Genomic DNA, 27874 nt, shown 5'->3' with positions numbered 1-27874 from the left:
ACTCAGTTCAAGATACAAAAGCAAAAACAATTGTTTAATTTAGCATGAGTGCCACACAGGACTAAGACACACACTGTACGTCAACTATTCCTTACAATCTCTAAATATTACTTAGTACCCGACGGTAAATTAATGTCTGCTTTCCCAGAAAGACAGCTATAATTGGCACAAGATGATATGGAAATTAAAACAACCTATGATAAACAAAATTAGTCTCTAAATGTTTCCCATGTGACATAATCACAGATGATAACATTGCTACAGAAATAAAAGTGGGAGAAGAAACTACGAAGTCTCTCGAAGCACACAGATTTGAGTTTCTCTCTTCCCCGCACAGGATTTGGTTTGCTCTGACTATGGCTGAATTACACACATTAAATACATTAAAATCTTCCCAATTCATAATCCAAGCAGAGCTTTTTTTTACACAAAGATAACACGTTAAACACCACAATTTACAACAATTAAACTCTGCACATATTTCCTAATCCCTGGAATGTGGAATTACAACGTGAATATTGATGTGAACACGTCAAACATTAAAAGTTTCTGCCAAAAGCTTTTACAATAGCGCAGAAGCTGCAAAAAAGACTAATTGTTAGCGTCTGTTGAATGGCTGTCTGGTTGCACTGAATTAAACTCTTTAGCATGCTGGGAAAATTAATGAGAATAACACAACTCCCACTTTGTAGGAGACAGGTTTATCCAATTTGTCCATGCTACGGTAGATACAAAGGACTGCGAAGTGCTATAGTCTGCAGTTTGAAGTGCCTGCTCCAAAACGAAAAGTGTCTCTGAACAAATCTTTCCATTTGTCAGGAAACCATGCAGAGGAATGCTCAGCAAATACTTCAAACAAGCAGATGCGAGAGACGGTCCATAAAGTGTCATTCCCAGCCATCGCTGGCTTCCCTGCTTCCCTCCCGGAGTCACATATTAATCATCTCCTCTTTGAAACTGACATGAATCAGAGAAAGCGCACTTCAGACGGCCAGAGAGCGAGCGCTGACATAATGAACGAAACAGAATCAGGATCAGGGACACTGCTGAACATCCTGCACCTTGATTTAAAGAAAACGCACAGCTCCAGATGTCTCTGATACGGTGAAGGTGACATGGCATTTTCCTGTGATTATTACTGCCCAGAAAGAGATGGGTCAGCTATCGTTTTTTAAAAACTGCTATTAATTTCATCCTCCTTTTGGTGATTAAATTATTTATTAAAACAGGACAGAAGTACGCAGTCCACCTTAAATACTGGGATCATGAAAATGAAACACCTGGATTCACTCCAGCTCTGTGTGATATGCCATACAGCTGTTTCCCCAGGGGGTCAGAGATAGGGGTGGCAAGGACACAAACACCTGGATCTTGCTGGGAAAATGCCTAGAATTCGTCATCAGAGGTAATCAGCATGATTTTGTCAGGTTTGTGGGAGCTCTTGTTGCCTGAGGACACTTTTCCGTTAGTGCTGGGCTGGACCACCTCCTGTGTGGACTGCTGGGTGTACTGCTGGTAGGCTGGGGAGAAGTTGTGGATCGCATCCTGCACCATGTCTCCTGGATTTATAGTCTCCTTCAGACCGCTGGAGATGCTCTGCATACGTGGGACGTCCTCTGTGGGAACAATGACGACATTGGGAGATAAACGATTACACAATCATGCACTTGACGACAGTGTTACAGCTTTGGGAGTAGTCTGACAGTAACTTCCTGGAGTCTTATCTGGTTGCCTGGCAAATGTTCCCAGTCAGGAAATAGACTAGCATAATACATCTCCTGTAAAGTTTTAAATTGTTGTTTTAACTCCAGTTTTTGATATAAGTATAAGCAAATATAACCTGCTAACTGATGAATTTAAGAGCTGCTGATTTGAAGTGTGGGTTTTGTTCAAACAGAGCAATGCAAACGGTTTCTCCCATTCCAGTCTTTATGCTAAGCTAAGCTAACAAGCTGCTAGATCCAGCTATTTACCATGGAGACATAAGAATGGTAGCCTGTTTATTATTTCGTATTTCCCAAAATGTGTAACTACTACTTTAAATCCCTGAACTAATGTGTACACAATTATCAATAATCATTATTTAATTTAACAATTAAGAACAATGTGTAAGATTTAGGGGGAATAAGTGAAATATAGTGGTGAGGATTTAAGATTGCAACCAGTCCGCAGTGGTCTCCTCCTCTCCAAAACAAACAGACGAGGTAGTTTTAACAGGTAAAAACAATAATTGATTAAAGCGGTTTCACATTGAAAAAATAAGTGTTCTTCTGACGTTGCTCACTGCAGAGGAGCTTCTAACTATGGTGGCTGATGTGCAAACGCAAATGGCTCCATCTAGAGTCAGTGTTTGGCTTGTCCATTCTGAGCTACTGTAGAAACATGGCAGTGCAACATGGCAGATTCAATGGACGATGACCCTCTCCCTATGTAGATATAAGCATCTCATTCTAAGGTAACGATAGCAGGACAATTCTTAGGCCTTGTTTACAGAGTTACTGACAGAAATAAAAACAGACTTTTTATTTATCCCGTATATATAAAAAAACAAATTCCGAGTTTAAATAGGGATGGGTACCGAGTTCGGTACTTTTATTGGTACCGACGGAATTCGGCCGGTAATCCCGAGTATCGATTCACGTAAAATCAAACGGTACCACATTTCGGTACCTGAACGCATCCTAGGGACTTAGTGTGGAGGAGAGACGTTTTCACTGCCTATCGTGAACGCAGCATTGTACGCACGAGAGCGTGATCACATCAGTGGCAGCTATCAACAAAGCAGCATGGCTGAGAGAAAGAGGTCGAAGGTGTGGCTCCATATCTCAAAGTTTGATGCAGACTACGCTCGCTGCAATATTTGCGACGCAAGGCCAGCTACGGAAATACCTCAAACCTGAGGAAGCACCTGGTCAAGCACAAGGTGTTTTTAAAGGCAGATGACTGCACGGTATTTGATAGCCTGAAAGTTAAGGCTACTTCTCCCGGCGTTAGCACACCTGCAGCTAGTGGCTCGTTGTCATCTGCAGCCAGCATCGGGGCAGAAGAAGTGGGATTAACATTTGATGATGACGACAGTGATTAAGCGGGGCATCAGCTACATCGGTTCCAGGTAATTAATAAGCTTAGAGTTTAAGATGATTGGGCTTTGTTCTGGTCATTCTAACGTTAGCTTCGCATTTTAACTTGCCTTAGTTATCATTATCAGCTCGGTTCCTCGTATTCTCGAACTTTAACGTTACACTCCCCCACACACATTTTTCCCAGAGGGAAATAAAAAGAACTGCTGCATAGTCAATTATATAGGCTACCTTTTGATATTATGTTACAAACAGTGTTAGATGTTGTTTTATCCTGTTTGATATTGAGAAATAAATGTTAGTTTTGACAAAAAAAAAATTCTAAATGAAATATCCTTTATTACCACACATACATGCAAAAAAAGTACCGAAAACAGGTACCGTTGCATACCGGTACCGATTCCCAGGTACCGGGTATCGGTACCGTATTGGTTCAAATGTGAATGGTACCCATCCCTAGGTTTAAATGATCAGTTGTGAAAACGATATCCCCGTTTACAGCTTTGTGCTGCAATTAGCATGCCAGGCCAGTAGGTGGCGATACGCCATATGTCAAACACCACAGGGGAACGTTCTGCACATGTACAGTGATTTGTTTTCCTCTTGGCGCTAGTGATAAAAACAATGATAAACTACATTTTAACCTTCTTGGCGCTAGTGATAAAAACAATGATAAACTACATTTTAACCTTATGTAGCAAAGTTAGCTGCTATACACTTACTAATATTGGGCACAGCAGATGTCTTTGTGCGCTGATGTAGCGGTGATGTTGATGCAGCAGTGCTAAGTTCATTTGTAAGCTCGTAAGTAGTCCCAAAAGTGCTGACAAAACGTAAAGAACCTGGTATACATCCGCCATTGTTGTTGTGGTCCCGGGCGCCTAATGGGCATGCGCGAACTGGGTTGCAACGTCATCGTTTTCCAAAATTTACGTCTATCCTGTTTACACGTCTCCATAGAAAAGTGATAATGCACTTAAGCAAACACACTTATTACATTATATTCACTATCAAAAAAAAATGCCCATTATAAGTTGCCATCTTTATATTGCTGCTTTTGTATAAACAGACTTAAAAAAAAATAAAATTAATATTATCATATAATTAATTATATGAAACAGAATGCAGCGAATGCTCATATTCAAGAGGCCAGAACAAATGTTTTTAATTTTTGCTGGATAAATGACTTACTGACATGTCAAATTAATTTCATCTGTCGATTAATTGCGTACTTGTCCAACAGGCACAACAAACTATCCACTGTGCGGCATGATAGCAGTATTATTTGAGAATCAGTTCAAGAAGAAAAACTAAATAGACATGATGTATTTCTTTTGTCGCTGCTTTCTCACAGGGTGCAGTCTATAAATGGACTGAACACAAGTCACAGTCACCGTCTCCACTGATGGTCCCTTAGTACCCAGCTGTGAGCCAGGTTGAATGTACCCCAGAACTAAAAGGGTGTTCAAGGCAGAAAAGAGCGGGCAGACATCCACAGCTTTGTGTTTCAGGGTCACTGGCAGTACATCAGTCTGGATTGGCTCATAGAGGTGGCAAAGAGAAGGGCAAGGTGGGGTGGGTGGAAGGGGGGGGAGGGGGGTTGCAGGGCAGTTAGGCACGGTCTGCTGAGTTTCTCCTTACTGCCTGACCGCTCCACAGGCCTGGAGCACGAGAACAGTAAACCAGAGGTGTGGCAATCTCTGCAATCGCACACATCAACACCTGAGGATGTGTGTGTGTGTGTGTGTGTGTGTGCGCAGCAGCAAAGCTAGAGTGTTTCTGTGTGTGCCAAAAAGTTCGGTTCAGTAGGAGGGGACGGGATGGATAAAGCAATACAACTTAAAATAAGAAGAGCTGTAATAATCAGCTTTGGAGCAACATTATTATAGGCAAGATGAATAATGGATTTCTTCTCATATGGGCAGGATGAAAACCAATAATTTCATCTCATCCCTGCTTCGATTTTCAACTTGATTAAATAAAATGGTTATATCAGATTGATATAGAAACGCTTCAGTTTTCATCATCACTTCCAGTGCTTCTGCATGTTAAGCAGCTCAAGGGAACAGAGGGTTTCCTACAGCAGAAAAAAGGCAAAATGATTGATGTCGTTGCGGAAGGCTTTTCCCATGGCTTCCATTTGTCTGTTCCTTGGAAGCAGCACTGACGTCAACATGCCGCTTCCTCCCTGTACTTACAGTACTGTGGCTTTTGAATTCATCTTCATCTTCCCCTACATTGCTTCACTGGCATCTGTCCTCCGAGCCATGAGTAACAGTTTGTGCCCAGAGGCTGACAAAAGGCCCTGCTGACTTACAACCTGACTGACGCACTGATTACGACAGCACATTTAAGTACAAAATTTGTGAATATGTCGACACTCAGGTTGGTGTATCAGTTAAAATCTAAGTCTAAAAATCAGTCTGACTGGACCAAATGGATGCAAAAAGCACAGAGAAATGCAATTACAGCCTCTGTTAACACTTTCAAAGTCTGTGTCAGTCCTTATTCTGTGTGGGAGAAGTGTAATTAGCTGCGGAACATGGTGACATAATTTCAAGGGGAGGCCACGAGGTAATGATGTACAGACTACAGCTCTCACCTGGCACTTCACTCTTTTTCTCCTGGTAGACGGTGCATGTGAAGGCATATCTGAGGGCAATGGCAGCGAAGAACATTTCGATGCAGATGATGAAATTCTGCCAGCCCGCTGCCACGGTGCCGGCGCCGACCTGTTGGCCATCGATGAAGAGCGCGTTGGGTATGACGCCGCAGCGCTCCAGGATGGCGAGCACCATTCCTATAAAAGCAGCAACATTTTTATTTGCAATTCATACTTTTATGTACTGATACAGAAAATGTAGATGGGTGAGCTTACCTTGCCAGAAAGATAAGAAGATGACAGATTTGATCGTGAGGAACTTTAGCACTGGCTCGTACGGTCTGAGCAGGTCACTCGTTGCAAAGAAGAAGAGGAAGAGAGCGTACAGAGCCAGGCTGACTGAGAAGTTGTAGATGATTGTGATGTATAGGTATCCTCCATTTATGCTGCACAGAAACAGAGTAGTAAAACACCCAAAATTATATATTTCATACAACCATACAACATTTTTCTATCTGTGATCATATCCCTAACGGTTCTGACAGCCACAATTTATTCACATTTTGAATCCATTTACTACTTCGGGCTGAAAGAAAAAGGCTGGCAGCGTAAATTTGATGACACTTTGAACCATATTGCGAGAACAGCTGGAAATACAGCCTTTTTGTCGTCGCATTTGGAAGCTGTTAATAAAGCCTGTTTGTACATGGCCATCTTATTTCAGGATGCATTCGACAAAAAGGCAGACTTGTCTAGGTTTCATTGTCAGACTGCATTTCTACCCTCTTTGCATTCTACAGAGCCTCTCCGAGGCCTCAGCTGTGACTACACTAATTACTCCCATGCAGTATAGAGTGCATGGTTGGCTGAAAGCGTATAAGTAAACAATCTGTGAATCATCATGGTCTTGCTACAGAGCTTAAAAAAAGACTTCTGCCTGCTAATTTTGCTGTTGCAGTCTGTGGAGAAATAAGCAGGAAGAATTTAATCATGTCTATCTTTTAGCACCACAGTAAGAGGGTAATGATATAAAGCTGATTGGAAACGTCTGTCTCAAGCTCTTGTTGAACTCTGCGCTTCTTCTGAGTAGTTTAGAAACAAGTGTTGTCACAGCTGAATCTTCAGAAAGAGACGCTGAGCTGAGAGGCGGAGAAGAGCACCTGAAAATAAGTCGGGCAGACTTTATGAGCTGCCGATTTTAAAGCTTTTGATTACATGCTAAAGACAATTTTATTGAATGTATTACCCTCTTCATATTCTGTCGAGACCCTCATTGGATCATCTAATACGACTGGAAATACACTGAAATTAAGTTTGTCAGTCACATCCAAAGTAAAAGTACGAAATGAAACAATACATCTCGCCTTATATAACTGTGCTTCACTTAGTGCAACACAAAGAAGGAATTAAGTGTTTTCATTTTGGAGCACTTACATTTGGGGAGAACTTAAAAAGAAATATAATTTCTTTACACCATATATCATACCCTTGACTTATTCTTTGTAATATCACCAATACCCAGAAGGATGAGATTATGGTTGGGGCGGTGACACAATTGGGACAACATGCAGTAAAGTACCTGCGCACTCTCACAGGAAAGTTTGAGCCCCAGCACTTTCCTGCCTGAAATGAAACCCTTTAATTCTGAACATCTTCATCGTGCCAACTGTGAGGAGGTGATATAATTATCTCTATTTGCAAAATTATTTCCATGTGCACATAAACAGCAAACAAGCCTGCTGGCAATGACACGGAATGTGTACGAAACATAAAAGAATGAAATGGAAAGAGAGGTGCTGCTCACTTAAAATCTCCGTCATGATATTTGCCATGGGCCTGGAGGATGATGGTGATGACTGCCATGATGGGTTTGACAACGCAGAACTGGAGAGTCGCCTGGAGAACACATTACAATTCAGAGTGAGACACCCAAACAAGCAAGGACACCATGAAGGAGGAGGAGGATGAAGGACGAAGGCTGACGTCAGACTCTGTTTGTATATCTAATTACCTAGAAAAGATCTGTTACTGCTCACTGAGAACAGGCAGAGCTCGCTAATTAACAGGTTGTAAATTGTTTGTTTAATCCACTCAAAAACCTTGCAAGTGTAAAAAAGACATTCTGCTGTTTTACAAGCTGTTGTTAGTTGGACAATTTCTTGGCCATCAAAAAGTCTGGCACATAACCTCTCATAAAACAGCAAACTGTTGTTCATTCAAATTAGTTTTTTAGTACAGGTTAAAGAAACAAGATATAACCTGTTCATTAGTGAGCTTTAGAGGTGCTGGCAGGTGGACTTAAAGCCAGGCTGGTCGTTTCCCCCGTTTCCAGTCTTTTTGTTTTTGGCCAAGGTAACGAGCTGCTGGCTGTGGGCTTACACTTAAGCCTCATTTCCACCAGGAGTCTGGTTCAGTTCAGTTCGATACACAATAGAATAATTATTTTCGCATTTTCATTGTGAAAAGTTGAGGCTGGTACCAATAGAAGTGTCCCTATTTTTCACCACCACTCTTTCATACTGATCCACTCTTGGATCAATCGATACTTGATTGGTCAAGAGACAACCATTACTCCTGCTCGGGGGTGAGTTGTGGCTGGTGAGTTTTTCATACAAACGTAAACTCCATCTATCCATCCATTTTCATCCGCTTATCCTGGGCCAGGTCACAGGGTCAGCAGGTCAAGCAAAGCACCTCAGACGTCCCTCTCCCCAGCAATGCTTTCCAGCTCCTCCTCAGGAGGTGCTCCCAGGTTAGATGAGATATGTAATCCCTCCAGGGTGTACCAGTGAGACGTGCCTGGAGCACCTCCAACGGGAGGTGCCCAGGAGGCATCTGATCCTGATCAGATGTCCAAACCACCTCAACTGACTCCTTTTGACGTGCAGGAGCAGCGGCTCTACTCTGAGCTCCCTCCGGATGTCCAACTCCTTACCCATTCTGTGAGGCTGAGCCCAGCCACCCCCTGGAGAAAAGTCATTTCGGCCACTTGTATCCGCTATTCTTTGGGTCACTACCCAAAGCTCATGACCACAGGTGAGGGTTGGGAAGTAGATGGACCAGTAAATCGAAAGCTCCACCTTCCAGCTCAGCTCCCTCTTCACCACGACAGTTCATGTGTGAGGGGTGAAAAGTAAACTTAAACTTCAAAATAAAAGGATGTTTTCCTGCTTTTTCATCTTTATGAGTTAACAGTTAGCAGCTCTAGACTGACCAAAATATAATCACCCTGCTGTTCAAAGGCTACGGCCGGCAGCTAGCAGCAGCATTTAAGGTGGAATGTTTTCATGCACATTACTCAATGCATGAGTTGAGGACATGAATCTGTCAAAACACGTTAAATGTCAATGAAAACTTTGACCATGCTATTTGTTTTTACTGGCTCTCCTGGATGACATACGCTTTTAGTAATGATTGGATCTTCAAGCACGTAAAAAATGAATCTATATTTCATGTTAACTGAGAATATTCTTTTAAATGTGGCAGCGTGTTGTTCCAGTGCGCTCGGGCAGCACTACACCTCCTCTCTTGCACCAAAAGGGCTCAATGCACAAACCCGCTATTTTTAAATATCCCATTGAAAGAGACTCTCACTGCAGCGTGTTTTGTTTGTTTTTTGTTCTGAAAATGTAGGCATGCAATCCTGATCCTTGGACAAAACACAAGATGCAGATGTTCCTTTGCATACTGGTGAACAGGAAAAACAGTGAGAGCTGGACAGAGCAGTGACTCCAACAACACCGCCAACATTTAGGAGTACTGTCTGCGGTTGAAATGCTAAACAGATCCAGGAAGTAGGTACATGTGTGTATGATTTCCATACAGTTCTAAAGGTACTATACAGACAGTTTTTGTTGAAAACGCAGCTTCAGTGGACAGACATGAGAGTGGTATCGACACTCTCATTAAACTCCCAGCAAGGAGGCAAATACCTTAATTAAAAAGGTCATAAAATAAATAGAATGCATCCTCTGTTAAGTTTGTCTCTCCAACAGTTGTAGAGAGTAAACCATCTGAAACGGATATCTTCATGCTGATGTGAATAGGGACTAGCCGGAGGATGCAGAGGGATGTAGACCTGCATGCCGGAGGACAGATGTCCTCTGTGTTGTGTATTGAAGCCTGAACCAACCAATTTGACAGAGGCTGCTCCAAACTACCATCACCGCTGTGGCACTTGAAAGCAACAGACCAGGAGTGTTCGACTTGATTATCCAGAGGGAGGCTTTTTAGAATGGCCCGACTCGAGGGTGGGCTTGACAAAATGACATCAATAATCATTTATATTACTGATGTGCTTTGAGAATATTCAGAGTGACAAGCTGGCAGCAGAGCAGGCATAAGGGAAGCAAAGACTGTCAGGACTAAAAGCTTCAAAGCAAATAATTTTGCATGATACTTCCTGACATGCTTGATATTCAAAACACAATGCACATTCATAATGCTAGCAGATTAAAAGTCACCTGCGGTTTCTGCCTCAAATGAATTTAGTTATTAACTGCATCCATGCATGCAGACTCTATACAGACTTAAATGCTAAGCTACATGAGTGTTGGCGCACACTGCTGGATACAATGTTAGATAAGAGGATATGTTACATACTTGTTAGCGGCTTGATAACAGCTTTATTGCAAACTGGTCAATCAAAGAGTTATGCACATTTAGGATAATGTGCACATCTGTTATTTTCACCACATTTGGCTTCTCTCATTTTCTGTAAGCAACTTGCCGGCGTTTTCTATCACAATACTAAATAACGTCTGGTGGAGAATTCACAGCTTGAAATGACCCAAAGCATTTTCTTTCTGTTATAATTTTTTACCACTTCAGTGCTCCCTGCAATAGCTCACGGGTGGCAACTATCGACAGGAGTGATTTCTAAATTTCTCCAGAGTCCTGTTAAACAGCAACACCCGTCTCCTCTGCGTATTACAACACAGATGCTCAAAAATAATCCTCCTAAATTGATAACAGTTTAATTAACAAATCTATGTGTCGGACCACAAGGCCGTTGTTTTTTATTGTATTTTATTATGTTGCCTCACACTCCTCTCCCAGCCTCTGCGCTCTGTGCTGTCCACTCTTGAATCTTTAATTTCTGCAGGGAAACCCTCAGAGGCCTTTCTGATAAAACCTCTTCCCGACATCAATAAATCATTTCCATTTTTTTGTATCAGCTGCTTGTGTATTCTTGCTGCTGTTCTTTCCTTTAAGAAGACTGCAGACAACAAAAGTATCACAAAAACACCCCGCTAAATGATAACATTTGGGGGAGTGAAAGAAAGCAGAAAAGGCAAATGTATTCAGGATGTTCACTGGTGCAAAGCCACGTGTAACATGAACAAGGACACGACGCACACCCATTAGATGGCAGTCTATTTTGTTCTGCGCTCTTCCCAATGACCCTCAAAAGCGCAACAGCTGCCTCTTGCCATCCGTAGGATTTCACTTTTGCCCTTTTTCAGAAGAGTAAGACCTTAAAGTGTCCCACGATATGATAAAGGACTTAACACTGAAATGTCAAAAAAAACAGTTTGGGATGCAAGAGCAGCTTATCCTCTAACCTTATCTCTAAGAACCACAATTACTCTAGGCTGCTTTTCCATATCAGCGATTCATTTGTTAACCCCTCCTCTAATCACACATTGAAGCTTCCCCAAAATGCGCAAAGAATTTCAATTCTTTTACCCACCACCCCACCCGAAAATGGATCAAGGCCTTTCAGATCTTGTGCTCTGTCAGGGTCCTATCTGCTAGTTGTACTACTTGACTTTGATGAGCTGTTGCAGATACGTCTCCTTGAAGTTTTCTCTCAAAGACTAACACGATGGTGTTTTCTCCAAGTGACAACGCTATGTGATCAATATGACTGAGGGCTTTGGTAATCCCGCTAGTATAAATTAGTATGTCCGACGGCACATGAATCCTGTTAGTCGCTCGCTTTGTGGGAATTGACCTGCAAAGCAGCATTTAATAATTTCACAGGTGCTCAATACATTGATTTCTAAAATTTACTGTTCAATGAATGTTAATGAGGTTAACCCAGTTTAAGAGCAGAATAATTCAGTGCTAAGTCCTTGCTCTAGGCCAAAACTTTCACAGCACTGACACCCAGGACTCCAACAACACAGATGGGTGTTCCATACAATGCTTTCGTGTACAAAGCTCTTTAAGCAATCAAGTGTGTTGGTCTTTAATTGTTCTCTCACAAGGAAATATCCTTTAACTGTGTTTCCTCTCAGATGTGCCATCAGAGAAAACTTGCACTGTTTTCCTTTTAGAACATTTCACGTAGGATTCCTGTGAGGGCACATCGAGTGTTTATCACTTGTCGTTCCGTTCATTAAAAAAAAAAAGCTCATTTCACCATGTATTTGGTTTTGAAGACGTAAATCTCAGTTCCAATTTTCATCAGCGTTAGGCAAGGAGCTCGTGCAGCATCCTGAGACACTGGGAGGGAGCGCTGCGCTGACAGCTCATATCATCTCTCCGTGTTTATTATCAAGCTGCTTTCACCTGGCCTCAATTGCTTTTGTTTCCCTTTTTTTTCTTAAACCAGTGGATGTTATCCTCTGAAAAGCACACAGCCAATTATAACAGCTGTCATTTTTAAGCAGCCTGGAGATGTGGGCAGAATGGTAATTTACAGCCCAGCATCTTTTTTTCTCCAAGACAATTTGATGTATTCTTATACTCAATGTGGGTGAATTTATTTCAGTGGTCAAAAGGGAGCATCTCCAGAGCGCAGATAAGGGGATGATTGAAGCTCACCTGTTTGCAGAATCTCAAAAAGCCAATGGAGTAGCTCATTCCAACGAGGCAGCAGGTGCCGTACAGACAACTTGACCTAAGGAGACAACAGGAAATGATGATATGAAGTCATGTCAACACTGAGAAGAAGAAGAAGAAAAGAAGCAAGTTTAAATATGTATTGAGTGGCATGTATAATAGAAACATGTGCGATGTAATTCAACAGCCACACAATAAACCAACAGTCTCACTGACATTAGAGCAAAAAATAGTTCGTTGATTATTAATTTAGCTAATCAAAGGATTTTCAAACATGCCAAACATTTGCTTCTCCAATGTCAGTGAGGACTTGCTGCTTGTTCTCTGTTGTATGCAACTAGGTTTTGTTTAAGACATCACGTTGCCCTTTGGGAGACAATCTTTTTTTTTTTTTTTTTTTTAGAGACAGAACAACAAAGCAGTCAATCAAGAAAATAATCAGAAGATGAATCTTTCCTGAAAATTATCATTGGGTGCAGTCCTAGTCAACATTATGGCCTGAAGTCTCTGTGAAACGCAAGTTAGGGCGTCTTTTGCGTCTCCACTGTAGTGTATTTCCCAGTAAAACAGAATATTTGAGTGATGCACATTTACAAGAGGGATTTAGGCTTAAAGTTTAGCACGATATGGAGCCACAACAACCTCCTTCCCCATTAGAATAGGAGAGAACAAGGGAGAGATGGATTAATTAGACTTCAGCCACACTGTTTTGGAAATGAAAACAAAGGTATGCGACTGTTGTGGCTAGGTAGTCTCTCAAAGTCTCATTTGATTAGATTAACTTGAGGAAACACCCCTGAGTGCAGAATGAGTCATCAAACATTTTAAAACCATTGTACCTGGTTTTACAAAAAGAGAAAAGACAGGGATTTTTTTGACATATTTTTGGGATTTAACAAATAAATGATCAACTAACACGAAGGCACAGAATTAAAAAAGGGAAAAATGTATTCTTCATTTCATGGAGACTTCAAGTTGGTTGTAAGTTGACTCAGTCCTATGGCACATTTTCAGGGTGGTGCTGTATTTGACCGCAGTGTACTGAAAGATGTTGCTAATATTTTGACCACATGCATTTATATGTAGGGGCAAAGATATGAAAAACAACAAAATCAAATTCAGAGGGTTGAAATAGCCAGAAATAGGCACTGACGATTGACAAAAAGTGTTACAGACTGAGACTATAGTGTTTATGCTAAGCTGCCTACATGACAAAATCCCAATTGGAGGTTATTTAGAGCAACACAAAAGTCAACCATGTCAACTGAAAGACAAGCTGCTTACACCATATTGTGTGTGGTTATTGGAAATTCCAATTGCACATACAATAAACCTTTTTTTGATTCATTTGTAATTGGGGAAACTGGTTCCCAGTCTATAGAACAATACATGTAACTTGTACAGTAGTTCAAGGAGTTGTGTGAGACAGTGGATTTAAAGGCTGTCTGGTCTTATGGTGTCTTAGGCAGATTAACTAAATGGTTTTTGGCTAAAACAACAGCATCAACAACAAACCAGACTGGTCTGACAATACTGCTGAACTGGACAAAAGAGGCTAAATTATTCTTTTTCCTTAAGGAGCTCTGGTTTCAGCATTTGTAATTATATTTTTGTAATTATTCTTTGTTCATTGTATTAATACTCTAAGTCAGCAGTGTTGTGTTTGGGAGGCAGTTGAGGCAGGGGGGAGGCAGATACAATAAATAAACTGGTAAGAAAGACTGGCTCCACTCTAAGACTGAGCCTGGAGGCCACAGAGAGGAAGATTAGGTCGAAACTCCCCCTAAACAACAGCTCACAGTCGGGATGCTCTGTAGCTGCATCACACTAACCTCATGCTCCCAACCATCAGACTGTACAAAGACTATCAAACATGTCATTACTTGCCTAATGTCTACATTTCTAATTGTTTCCATTTGCTTAATTTGTTTGTTTTTTCTTCTTTACTGATTACTGATGCCCAAACACTCGGATGCATCGTCAACACTTGCAAATGAGAGCATAGTTATTCAGTCAAATTGAATTTGAGAAAGAAATTGGGATTGCCTGCAGTGAAGTGAAAGTAGTCCAAATATTTGTTGTTCCCTGTGTTGATTCATAGTTGTGTACAGCAGAGGTGTATTGTTTAGGAAGTTTACACCAAATCTAGTTTATTAATGGGAACATGACATATTAAACTGAATTTAACATTGGTGTACAAAAATAATTAGAATAGGAGCAGGCCTAATGTGCTATTAAAATGTCTTATGTAGGCATGTAGACTGTGCACATGGTCATGGCAAATATACAGGAAGTATGTAATCTATTTCATCTACTGGTGATTCAAACACACTCAGCTTAAACTTTAACATGCTACAGTATTATCCACAATACTGGACGTCTATGGAAATCCTAAAGGACTTGCAACAGCAAGGCAGTGCAGTGAATTTTTGTAAAACAAGATGTAGAATTTATGCCTCGTCTCCAGTGGCTGGTGTTGAGCAATGCTGCCATTTGTCAGGGCTCAACATTAGTGTCTCCACTGTCTTAAGAACCTGGCAAAGAGCTGCTGCCCTGTGGCTGAGTCAGCCATAAAACACAGGCTGTCTAAGGCTGGTCAGAAGCTCTGAGATAAAGGATAAGTGTCACAGATTAACAAGGCACTTGTTTATTGCTCCTGCTCTTCCACTGTGTTGTTCAGATCAGACTAAATACTTATTCAAGGGCAGCAAGATGCACCTTGCACCATTTGCAATTGTAAACACAAAGACAAAACCATACCTTAGTTTACTCCAGTCCAGCTGAGGATAAAGTGATATTCTGTCAACTTAACATTTCAAATAAAGGCTATCTTTACGCGATCTGTGACTTACAACGAATAACCACCTCTTCCGGCCCCCTTCCTGGGACCACACCCATCCTCAAACTCTGCCTTTGTTGCGATCTCAACTACACACCTATAAAGTTTCTTGAGCACGGGGGTAAAATGGGGGGCCAATGACCCCTTCTCCACTTCCTGCCAGAGTCCTGCACAGGTCTGAGTAGTCAGACCTGCTCCCGAACAAGAACTGTAACATGCAATACTGCACCTGCCTAGCAACCTGCACATATGATCAGTTAGTTCCGCAACACAACCTGAATTGCAGACACAAAAACTGTGGCCTGACCTAAAACTGCAAATCCAATAATAACCATGCAGCGTTTAAATAATTTTGTTTTAATATATTTATAACCCACCACCAACAATCACACCCAATGTTCTTTTATCACCCAGAGCCAAACCCGGAAATAAAAAAGACAAAATATCATCTCTCTTGCGGTCACCCGCCAGGTATCTGACCTAATGCAGGATTCATCTTCCTACCCTCCTGCTTCTGGAGCACTTGTTTGTACCAAACCCATTTCTTAACGCAGCCTTCATTGTGATTTAAATAGCACACCACTAAAGTTTCAAGGCTGCATCTTGCACAGTTGTGATGCTAATGAGGGTTGTGATACTAGAGACAGCATTACACCAGTGCCAGCAGCCTTGCACTGGCTACCTATCAGATACAGGATTGATTTTAAGGTTCTTTTATTCAGGTTTTTTGGCACCCCAGTATTTAGCTGATCTTCTCTGCCCTTACTCCAACTCCCGACCTCTTGGATCCTCAGAGCAATGTCTTTTAACTGTCCCGCGATCGAGGCTGGTGGGTGAGGGGAGACTGTGCCTTGCGGTAGCTGCTCCAAAGCGTTGGAAAAGTGTTCCGCTCTCAATCAACCCCCGAGACAAATCTTAAAAAGTACATGTTTTCAATGGCCTTTGGTTGTTTGGAGTGGTTTGAATATTTTAGTATGTTATAATCTTTTTTTACATATGCAATTGTTCTTACCAGTGTTATTCTGTTTTATATGTGTGTACATTTTATATTGCTTTATATTTGTGTGTCATTCTTTTATTTTGAAAAGCACTTTGGTCAACTGTGGTTGTTTTTAATGTGCTTTATAAATGAACTTTATTTGATGTGATATTGAAGACAAATTCTGTCCGCAGACATATGGACAAAATGGCTTCTGTGGTAGTTCTGGCTACAACTGGTGTCTCCACAACCACATTTTGGCATGATGACACACACACAGCGTTTAAGGGGCTGGTAAAAATCTTCAAACCAGTATAACCACACCAAACCAGTATGTACATGTACATCACAACTGAATGGAGAATTGGAATGAGAGCACTCACTGTATGGGCTTCCCTCGGATCTCTGACATGATTGCGCTCTCTCCTCCCAGATACTCAAAGGACAGGCTCAGGAAATTGTAAATGACAAATGCTGTAACAGACAGAGGGAGAGTTACGTCTTTGAACTCTGTGACATACATGGCATGATTTCAACTGCACAATTATTACTCACCACCTTCAAGTATAACTTTATATGAAAAGGTCAAATCATTTTAGAGAAGACTTCCACATGATAAAAAAAATAATTAGTCCTACATTTTGGAACAATAAATGTTTCAGTCCTTACATTAAGAAGCTTCCAAGGGTTCTGTGTCTTGAAAATCCCTTCCTAATCCTTTGTTGCTATTTAAGGAGGGATTAAATGAAGCTAATGCAGATGGTGTCCAGTCAAGAGAAGGTTCATTATGTTTTAGCCGTGGCCGCTGGTGGTGTTCCAGTTTCCCTGCTTTCTGATGCGCCGCACTATCAATCAGCCACAAAATTGGCCTGCAAACTGGAAACTAATCTCCTGAATAATGTATTTCTTACTTTTCCCTTTTCTCAAATTACTTGTAATCCATTTTGCATATGATTCACCTTTGCCATTGGCGAAGTGCTTTGGTCTTAAAACAATGCACAATTACGGTTGCAGCATGGCAAAGACAATAAACTAAAATCTGCAGCACAGGTTAATATTAAAAATCACTGCAGAATTACAAATACATTTTGAAAAAAATAAAAGTTTTAAAAAAAAGAAAAACTAGATTTTTTTCTCTTTCCATTTGCAAACACAAGTGCACACATTGGGATGCTCCTAAAATTACTCCTCCTAGAAACGTAACACCTATTATAAATAATGAGGTTTACCTACATGAGAACAATGTCTGAGGTGTAAAACTAGTTTGGTCAGTTCCTTGTCTTTGCTTTCCTTTCAGCCATGGAAGATATGGGTGCAGGGAAACAACCCAGACTGTCCAGAGAGAACGTTATCAGGCGGATAATGGAAGGGGGAGTGCTTGTGGTACTTACCTTCGTAGCAGTCTCGAACAGAATCAAAGTAGACGTAGTACTGGTCGTTGCTGATAAAGAGCAGGCTGAGCCATGAATCAAAGGCATAAACTGGCACGATAAACAGGATGCGGATGATGTAGCGCTGCTCATTGGGGACAGTGTAGGATCGAAGATGTGTATAGATCTACAATAAAAAAATACAAACAAAGCATAAGAAAAACAGAATAGAGTTATGAATTAAACAACTGGGAAGCTTAATTTCTGCTCATGATGTATGAGATGATAAAATAGGAAATGATATACTGCAGCCAACAATGTTTTCCTGCACTGACACTGAAGCAATATAATCCACGTGCGTGTGATCCACGTGACATGTCAACCACCAGAGAGCCAACAGAAAACAACCAAATATGCTCTTTACCTGGATGATACTATTTATAGATTGATTTTATCTTGCACTCACTACACTGACTTCTGTCTGTGTAAAGATCTGTCACTATGAAACACGGCAGCAGTGCTGACTGGAATAAAAAGAGATCACCCACCTCTCATTGTCACGACCTTATAAAACATTCCAGCTTTCAAATGACTGGCCACACCTCATATTGTGCAGCTTTAGCTCGGCTCAGACACAGAAGCAGACAATGTGATATGTAAATAGACTTTTTTTCACTAAGCTGATAAAAAGGTCTTAACCTTTACTTTTAAAAACACACAGACACACACGCATGCACACACACACAGGCCCCATATGGCAGCCATAAAGCTAATGTGGTGCAGCTGACAGCATTTATTGGAACACACACAGCATATGACAGTCTGATCATCCGTCTTTCCAGTGACCTTTGTGCGGGAGACATATTTGCTTTTTAATCAGGGGTTTGCCAAGGAAACTGGCTGCGTTGTGAACATAATTGTTTACGTGCTTGCTTATGTACTACGCATTACTGGAGATTTCGACTCTTGGGTATACCAGAAAACTCAGACCTTATAGAACTATCATATTTGCATGATATAAGCAATAAACATTTCGACACAGTGGCACCATTGCAAATGGTATGAAAGGCTTCTAAGTCAAGCAGGTTGTGGCAATGGCGAGTATGTATGTTACACTGCCCCTACCGTTCATGTGCGTATTCCATCTTGCGTAAGCATTGTGTTTATTCTTCAGGACGTGCACAATGAGCGCTCCAAACTGATGCAAGATATGTGAGGCATTCATCTTGCACATGCAAGTGCGTAGTTAAAAGCAGGCATAGCTCTGGGCTAAGTTAAATATACAAGGCTTAGCTTTTTGACACGGCAAAACAAACAAGTGACACATGAGCTACATCCTAATGATTTAAATGATTTCACATTTTTTTGCAACCCTACTGAAATGTACATCGTGCCACTGTACTGAGGCTGAGGTTAAGTGTTGGCTCACATGGCAAGCCCTTTTAACATTTAATCAGTGGGGTTGACTAGTAGTGATTTAGTTCTCACTATTGGGCACATCAAAATGTCATTTTGCGATGTTGAAATATTAATTTAACATATGTGCAGAACAACTTTGACATGTTACAAATATATTTTCACATGCAGAATGAAATTTCAACTAGTCAAAACTGATTTACATTATCTTTAATTCAATTCTAGACATCAATAATTTCTTTTACACTAGTAAGGATGACAATTACCAATATCTACAATTGAACTTCAACATGTTGAAAAGAATTGTCACTAGTGTAATGTCATTTCTTATGTCAGCTATCAAAAACTTCATTTCCACATATGTCCAACATATCAAACTATTACAGATATGTGGGTGTCATAACGTGAAAGCCACTGATCAACTTTTACATCCCACTTGAAATGAAATGTCGGACAAACTGCCATATTAATTTCAGATAGGTACGTACGTCATTAAAGATATGTACAATGAGATTTTGACTAGTGGAAATTCCTTTTTTGATATCTAAAATTTAATTCTGACTAGTTACAAAAGCAATCATAGATATCTCAAATATAGTTGTTACTGCTATAAATGCAGTTTTTACTAGTTACACTTGTATTTTAGATATCTGAAATTACATTTTCAATATTCCTAAGCAAACGTTATCAATAATTTAATTTTGACTTGTCAGAATTTAATTTTAAATATCTAGAATTCCATTTAGAATATCTGTAATGTAAAAACGATTGTAGATACCTAAAACAAACATTGACGCTAGTGAGAACTGAATTGTTGGAATCAACAATTGTCATCTTGACTATTAAGAACTGAGTTGTAGATATCCTTAATTACAACTGCAACTAGTCAAAATTACATTATGGATATGTCACCTTTGAAATACAAAACATCAAAATTGAATTACAGATATCTGTAACAGAGTTTGTGGTTAATATCAACTAGTTATAATCAAGTTACAGATATCTACAACAAAAAAATAATTGTTGACCAGTAAGAAATGAATTGAAGATGTCACTAATATGAGAAGCTACTAGTCAAAATAACATTAAGGACATGTTGTCTTAGAATTCTGACTCGCCAAAGAGCAACTGTTGATATCTGCAACAGCTATTACCATCCTGATTAAATGTTAAGAGGCCTTGCCGTATTGCCACAGGCTTATCCATTCTGATCTCAAGCAAACACATCAGTTTGTGATCTGTATGCCAGCAGAGGGAGATGTGTTTTTGAGAGTGTAATTAAAGCACAGCCAAACTGCTCCTCTAAGGGCTCTCAGGTAATGCTGGCAGGTGATTGCAGGTGAGCTAATCTCACCAATGTTAATAAATCAAAAACAAAGCTGTTGTAACATAAAGCTGTGGGGAAACTGCCATAACCTGGCAACACCTCTGATCCAACAAACAATAAGGAATAGAAATACATCAATAGCTTATAACCCTGCAAATTTAATTTATCCTACAATAAATTAATTCTTATCTGACAAATACTCATAGGATCTCTTCAACTAAACAAGTTGCATATTTAAATAGGAAAATCTGCTAAATTGTTTCTTCAGTATTATTGTCCTTCTGCAGATGACTGCAGTCATGCAGAAAGAGCTCTTAAATTGTAGCAATTATTACAGACCAAAGCATATTAGGGAATATTAATATAGTGCCACAGACATAGCGATCGTTCTCTAGTCATGACTGATGACTCATTCGTCATAAAGAGACCATTTAAAAAAATGACTAACCAACTAAAATTTTCTCAGTCGACCAAGATGCTTATTATAACCCATTAGTCAACTAATTGAGAACAAGGGGGCAATCCAAGTAATCAGACTGCTCACTAATAAGGGACAGAAAACAAACACAACATCACGACCACATCCATGCGTGACCTCATCAGACAGTCGACTCACTTCTAAAACAATTAGTCAGTTTCTTGAAAGTAAGTTATTCTTCAAGCAAAAAAGCCCAACACTCTCTGGGTCCAGTTCCTTAAATGTGACAGTTGTTCCCTTTACTTTGTCTTATGTGATTAGAAACTGAATATCTTTAGGTTTTGGACTATGGCTGCAACTAATGACTACTTTCATTATCGATTAATCTGCCTATTATTTTCTAGATTCATTGATTTTTTAGACTATAAAATGTCAAAAAAAAAAAGTGAAAAATGCTTATCACAATGCCCCTGAGCCCAAAGTATGTCTTCAAATTGCTTGTTTTGTCCAACCAACAGTACAAAACCCAAAGACTCCTCCTTCAGCATCATTAATGACAAAGAAAAGCAGGAAATTCTCACATTTAAGAAGCTGGAACCAACAAATGTTTGCTTGTTAACAATGACTGAAACAATACATCAATCAATAAAAGAGTAGGTGATTATTTTCTTTCGATTGACTAATCAATTAATCAATATTTGCAGCTCTATTTTTGACTGAAGAAATATGAAGCCATCCGCTTGGGTTTTGTTTCTAATGGGCATTTTTCATTTATTTTATTGATATTGATTAATTAAGAAAATAATCATCAGATGAATCTGTAAGGAAATTTATCCTTGGTAGCAGCCTTAATTTCAATGTCAGCTGGGATAAAAACGCAGCTAGCCAATCCTAACGACTTTCTCCAGGTAGCATTAGTCATAACTCCTTGAAAACAACAACAAGAAGCCATAATAATATTTTATTGCACTGGTGTATTAAAAATGACTAGAACAGTTAATTACAAAAATAATTGACTAATTGTTGCAGCTCTACAGTCGTTTCACTTCCTGAATAATTTCTTGACATAGTTTTGTACTTTTTTTTAATTTAAAATGCACCATCGGTGGGTCTGATTTTTTTTTCTTCATTCTAAAAACCTCCATTTGTAGAAGCAAGCTAAACAACATCCAGAGTCTCACTCTGCTCAATGCATTCAGCTTGATTAAATGCCCATTAGAGGCTGCACATTAAAGCCTGATTACTGTGAGGGTGGGCAGGGGTGTGATGCATTTGGCCATCGTAACATGTGAAGTGAAGCAGACTGTTGACTGATGTCCTCCATTTGCCTGAAAAGCCAGAGAAGCCTGTGTCCTCCCTGACTCCATAACGCTGACCTGACAGTAATTCATAGCTGTAAACTGAAAAATGCTTCAAGCCTGAGTAAATCTCAGATGTATTTCTGCAATTTCTGCCCTGAAAGTAGAGTTCGAGGTATCACAAGTTTTAAAACATATATATTCTACAACAGAAGTGCCTGCATCATGTTCTGCTCATGCTCCTCCCATTTAGTTACAGTATATACATCCATACAGCACGATAAATATAGTCTGTTGCTCTTAATCCCGAGTACTTCATGTTGCAATGGGACCAATAAGACCACCAACAAAAGTGAGTCCACCGATTACCAGTCCAAAAAGCATTGGCAACTTTACAGCAAAGAGGATCTAAGGTCATTGTCTTTCTGTGTTTAGTATTCAGCATGTGAGTTTAGGAGTCTATAGCAATCCTCTGGAGCCAAGTCAGATGAAACACCACCAGCATTGCAACACTAGTCCTGCAGACCATTTTATTCTCCCTGTGTGACAGAAGGGATGCCTGTTGCAATACCTGCTCCATCTCCCTGCAGAGCACTTACTATTTATTTGCTCAATTAAAATGTCTTGTGGCAAGTGTTTGGCCAAACAAGTACTATATTAAAAAAAGATAGAAACCAATTTGGTGGATATTGAGTCACAAATCCCTAAACGAGGACTGTTTTCATACTCACAGGATACAACGTGATGATGTTCTGTGAGGGTTTTTATATAGCTTTATATGGTACCTGAAAAAATAACAACTTTTTAATTAATTACACAATAAAAAGACACAATTATGACTATGGCTGGGCTAGAGATCTTTAAAATAATACTGCAATATTTTTAGGCTATATCAGGATACACAGCATACAGTGGTGTGAAAAAGTGTTTGGCTCCTTCCTGATTTCTTACTTTTTTGCATGTTTTCCGCACTTAAATGTTTCAGATCATCAAACAAATTTAAACATTAGTCAAAGATAACACAAGTAAACACAAAATGCAGTTTTTAAATGAAGGGTTTTATTAATGAGGAAGAAAAAAATCCAAAGCTACATGGCCCTGTGTGAAAAAGTGTTTGCCCCCTAAACCTAATAACTGGTTGGGCCACCCTTAGCAGCAACTACTGCAATCAAGCGTTTGCGATAACTTGCAATGAGTCTTTTACAACGCTGTGGAGGAATTTTGGCCCACTCATCTTTGCAGAATTGTTGTAATTCAGCCACATTGGAGGGTTTTCGAGCATGAACCGCCTTTTTAAGGTCATGCCACAGCATCTCAATAGGATTCAGGTCAGGACTTTGACTAGGCCACTCCAAAGTCTTCATTTTGTTTTTCTTCAGCCATTCAGAGGTGGACTTGCTGGTGTGTTTTGGATCATTGTCCTGCTGTAGAACCCAAGTTCGCTTCAGCTTGAGGTCACGAACAGATGGCCGGACATTCTCCTTCAGGATTTTTTGGTAGACAGCAGAATTCATGCTTCCATTTATCACAGCAAGTCTTCCAGGTCCTGAAGCAGCAAAACAGCCCCAGACCATCACACTGCCACCACCATATTTTACTGTTGGTATGATGTTCTGTTTCTGAAATGCGGTGTTACTTTTACGCCAGATGTAATGGGACACAGACCTTCCAAAAAGTTCAACTTTTGTCTCGTCAGTCCACAGAATATTTTCCCAAAAGTCTTGGGGATCATCAAGATGTTTTCTGGCAAAAATGAGACGAGCCTTAATGTTCTTTTTGCTTAGCAGTGGTTTTCGTCTTGGAACTCTGCCATGCAGGCCATTTTTGCCCAGTCTCTTTCTTATGGTGGAGTCATGAACACTGACCTTAACTGAGGCAAGTGATGCCTGCAGTTCTTTAGATGTTGTTGTGGGGTCTTTTGTCACCTCTTGGATGAGTCGTCGCTGCGCTCTTGGGGTAATTTTGGTCGGCCGGCCACTCCTGGGAAAGTTCACCACTGTTCCGTGTTTTCGCCATTTGTGGATAATGGCTCTCACTGTGGTTCGCTGGAGTCCCAAAGCTTTAGAAATGGCTTTATAACCTTTTCCAGACTGATAGATTTCAATTACTTTTTTTCTCATTTGTTCCTGAATTTCTTTGGATCTCGGCATGATGTCTGTAGCTTTTGAGGATCTTTTGGTCTACTTCACTTTGTCAGGTAGGTCCTATTTAAGTGATTTCTAGATTGGGAACAGGTGTGCAGTAATCAGGCCTGGGTGTGGCTACAGAAATTGAACTCAGGTGTGATCAACCACAGTTATGTTTTAACAGGAGCTGGGGGGCAAACACTTTTTCACACAGGGCCATGTAGCTTTGGATTTTTTTCTTCCTCATTAATAAAACCCTTCATTTAAAAACTGCATTTTGTGTTTACTTGTGTTATCTTTGACTAATGTTTAAATTTGTTTGATGATCTGAAACATTTAAGTGTGGAAAACATGCAAAAAAGTAAGAAATCAGGAAGGGGGCAAACACTTTTTCACACCACTGTATATCTCAAAATTTTTAAATCTCCTCTAAACTACTGTAGACTCCTAAAATACAAAATTATTAAATTAACTACAGTTACAATAAATTAAAGTAGCAGCTGTCATGCCATAAGAAACTATCCTAATAAAGTTAAATAAAGTACTGTTATGATAAAGTTAAATAAAGTATTGCTATAACTAAATAAATCAAAATGAAACCACTGGTGCTTTTATTTTGAAGCATGATCCTGTATCAAGCCAGAGTGCTGATTTTTATGCTGTGAACTTCTAAGTTTCTGGCCTACGTTTAGATGTTAGCAGAGAAACAATCATTGTCTGAAAGACACATGCTTCGTTGGTTCATCCTATCATCAAACAAATTAAATTAAGCTGTAACTGCGGCACCAATAAGTGTGATGATTCATTTACTGTAAGCTAGAAACAAACTAACGGCTCTCCAGTCCAAATATTAATAAAATTTGCAAGTTGCGACGGTGCTCCATTGTCGCAAAATGCAACTTTAGCAGTCTGGAGCCCTGCAGATACAAAAACACACTTAACCTGCTAACACACTAGCAGGCAAAAGTGGTCTGGATGGGTGGAGGAGTGTGTGCGACAAATGGGTGGAGGAGTGTGTGTGACATATGTTTGTCTCTGTGTGTGTTTGTCTGTAAGATGGAGAGAGCAATCGGACCAAAACACCAAATCAAGTTTTGTGCCAGTGGCTTAAAACACATGACACTACAATGTTTACTCAACGTCTGTGATACAGTCATTAGTCATCCCACATGGAGCAAGCCGTGATACATCGAGTATAGTCAAGATATTGCCGACTACTAGTTATGACTATATGTTAACATAAATATGATCAAAACATATGACTTCTAGCCATGGATGGATTACTGAACAGGCCTACCGGACACAGGCCCAGGGCCCCAAAGTTTAAGGGGCCCTCCTGGCCTTCATCCTAAAAATGTCACTCAAAGAGACACCTACCAACCAGAAAGAGACACAAAACAACCAAAAAAAGACACAAAATTACCCCAAAGAGACACCAAATGACCACAAAGAGACAAAAAACAACCAAAGTAGACACAAAATTACCCTAAACAGACACCAAATGACTACAAAGAGCCACAAAACAACCAAAAAATGACACAAAATGACCCCAAAGAGACAGAAAACAAACAGGACGACAGGACGAAAGAGACACCAAATGACTAGAAACACAAAACAACCACAAACAAAATCACAAAATGACCCCAAAGAGACAAAAAATGACCCCAAAGAGACATAAAATGACCCCAAAGAGACACCACATGGCTACAAAGAGACTCAAAACAACCAAAAAATGACACCAAATGATCACAAAGAGACACAAAACAACAACAAGATGCATAAGAACTACAAAGAGATGCAAATCAACAACAAAACGGCAAAACCAACTTAAGTCTCTATTTCATGCTACTTTATAGGAGAGGTGGGGCCTTTTGCATATCTTTGCCCGGGGACCCACTGTCTCATAATCCGCCCATGCCTGAAGATGTTGGATGGATGCATACTCAATACAAGTTATACAATCATCAGCTAAATCTGGGAACTATTACAGCTGCACAACATTAAAACCACTGCGAACAAGAAAACACCCTCATCCTTTATAACGCTGTAAATGCTATCTCAATATCATTTGATTTCCCTGCTGATAATACACTGCACCCTACCGCATTCTCTCCGAATGATAAAACCATAATGATAAGCTATCATCTGCGCACAGTGGGTAACTCACCCACACAAGAGGAAACACTCATTTACAGCAGCACTGAAATGGTTTCTGGGTAAAGGTGGCCTGTGTTGAGCCATTTATTCATCCATTCCCCCCACTGAGCTTGCTGTGCATTGATTGTCCTTTAATAAGCTAAAGGAATTTCGTCCATTTTAATCTAATAGTCACAGTCAACTATAGAGTAAGCAAAACATTCCCACAATGCAGCGAGGCAGTGCGAGCACAAAGTAGAAAGGATAATACCTGCCTGGAATACTTTGACTAGATAAGACAAAGTGCCGGTGTGAGTATGAAAATAAGCGGTGTGAAGCTGAGGCACTGAATTGATGACACTGTGCAGTATAATAATCCTTTATGGATGTAAGCATTTTCTTTCTGTCCTCTGGCAAGGGAGATACAACATGTCACTCTGCAACCATCTCAGATTACACATTTACATCACTGAGAGCACAACGCTTTGAGGCTGCTATTACTCACTAGTGTTATGTGGAGCAGTGATTTAAGTACCTTCAGGTGTATTTCACGGGTATTTAGAAATCTCGTCCAGGATGACACAAACTCACCTGGTGGCATGTCATGAGCAAGGCGGACCAGACGAATATCCCTGAGAGGCCCTGAGCAGCCAGTGTGTTTAGAAACAGCTGGTCTTCTATGATTGTGCCATTGCTTGTCTCAATGATGGTCATGTTGGAGATGTCTGACTTGTCTGGGAGAATCGGTGCATCCAGGTGTACAATGGAGTTATTTTCGGTTGATAAATCCATGTCTTGCAATGAAATGTTCATCTGAAACAGACACAAAGTCTGGGTGAGGCTTACAGTCGCCTATAATGTGAGAACATGTCCCCTGTGGGTTTGACTGAATGGTGCCCAATAATGTGAACACAACAAAACCTAGATTTTATTATCATACTACAAATAAGAAAAATATATATAAAAAAATAATTTAAACACATACCACTGTTGATGGAAGTGATAGACTGTCCCTTTAAAATTGTCTTGATATTCTCCGTCTTTATACACAGCTCACCTTGTAGGGACGGTGGAAGCAACTTTATCCCGTTTAGATGACGCTGTCCACACAAAGCCAGCGTTATAGGATCAACATGCAGAATAAAATGGCCTCTCAGAACAGCCAGCAGACCTCATTCACTGCCATTTCCAAACGGCCCCCCGTCGATGCGACAATCAACGACGGGTTCAACAGAGCGGACTTCCTTGTTTGAAGAAATAACCTGACTGACAGAGGTCTAAGTCCACACAGGCGACGAGTTTAAACTTTAAACTAAACCTTTTACAGAAACTTACTGCGGCAGCCTGAAGCGTTTATTCTATGAAAATCACTGGAAACTCAAACTTTCTGTTCAAACGACGAGGATTTGAATTTATCCTTGAGCGACGAGTCAGAGGAGCAGCAGAGATAAACAGGTTAGGCACAGGTGAACGGGTCACGTGTCCGTAGCTCTC

General features: G+C 40.2%; 1 protein-coding gene across 2 annotated transcripts; it reads right to left on the bottom strand.

Annotated features, from left to right (window-relative positions):
* Nucleotides 1–19: 19 nt before the first annotated feature.
* Nucleotides 20–27874, bottom strand: tmem184a (transmembrane protein 184a). Of its 2 annotated transcripts, none has more exons than XM_050068377.1 (9): nucleotides 27366–27874; nucleotides 26972–27193; nucleotides 17681–17846; nucleotides 16673–16763; nucleotides 12454–12529; nucleotides 7487–7578; nucleotides 5959–6128; nucleotides 5683–5880; nucleotides 20–1616 (listed from the first exon to the last, which is right to left on the bottom strand). In XM_050068377.1, exons 2-9 carry the CDS (start codon nucleotides 27191–27193, stop codon nucleotides 1387–1389), a joined length of 1245 nt encoding a protein of 414 aa, XP_049924334.1. In that variant the 5' UTR covers nucleotides 27366–27874; the 3' UTR covers nucleotides 20–1386. The 2 variants fall into 2 exon arrangements, with proteins under 2 accessions (XP_049924334.1, XP_049924335.1); XM_050068378.1 differs by having other exon boundaries at nucleotides 27438–27874.

The sequence above is a fragment of the Epinephelus moara genome, chromosome 18 (genome assembly GCF_006386435.1).
Source record: "Epinephelus moara isolate mb chromosome 18, YSFRI_EMoa_1.0, whole genome shotgun sequence".
Classification (NCBI taxonomy): domain Eukaryota; kingdom Metazoa; phylum Chordata; class Actinopteri; order Perciformes; family Serranidae; genus Epinephelus; species Epinephelus moara.
Note: the sequence above shows the minus strand (reverse complement) of the source record. Positions and strands in the feature narration are given on the sequence as shown.

Excerpts from the sequence above, each read along its gene's own strand:
- tmem184a (XM_050068377.1), bottom strand. The coding sequence starts at position 27,193 with ATGAACATTTCATTGCAAGACATGGATTTATCAACCGAAAATAACTCC. Across the intron at positions 16,764-17,680 it reads TGTTCGAGACTGCTACGAAG|CATTTGTCATTTACAATTTC; the intron begins GTAAGTACCACA and ends TGTCTGTTACAG. Across the intron at positions 5,881-5,958 it reads CTTCTTATCTTTCTGGCAAG|GAATGGTGCTCGCCATCCTG; the intron begins GTAAGCTCACCC and ends CTGCTTTTATAG.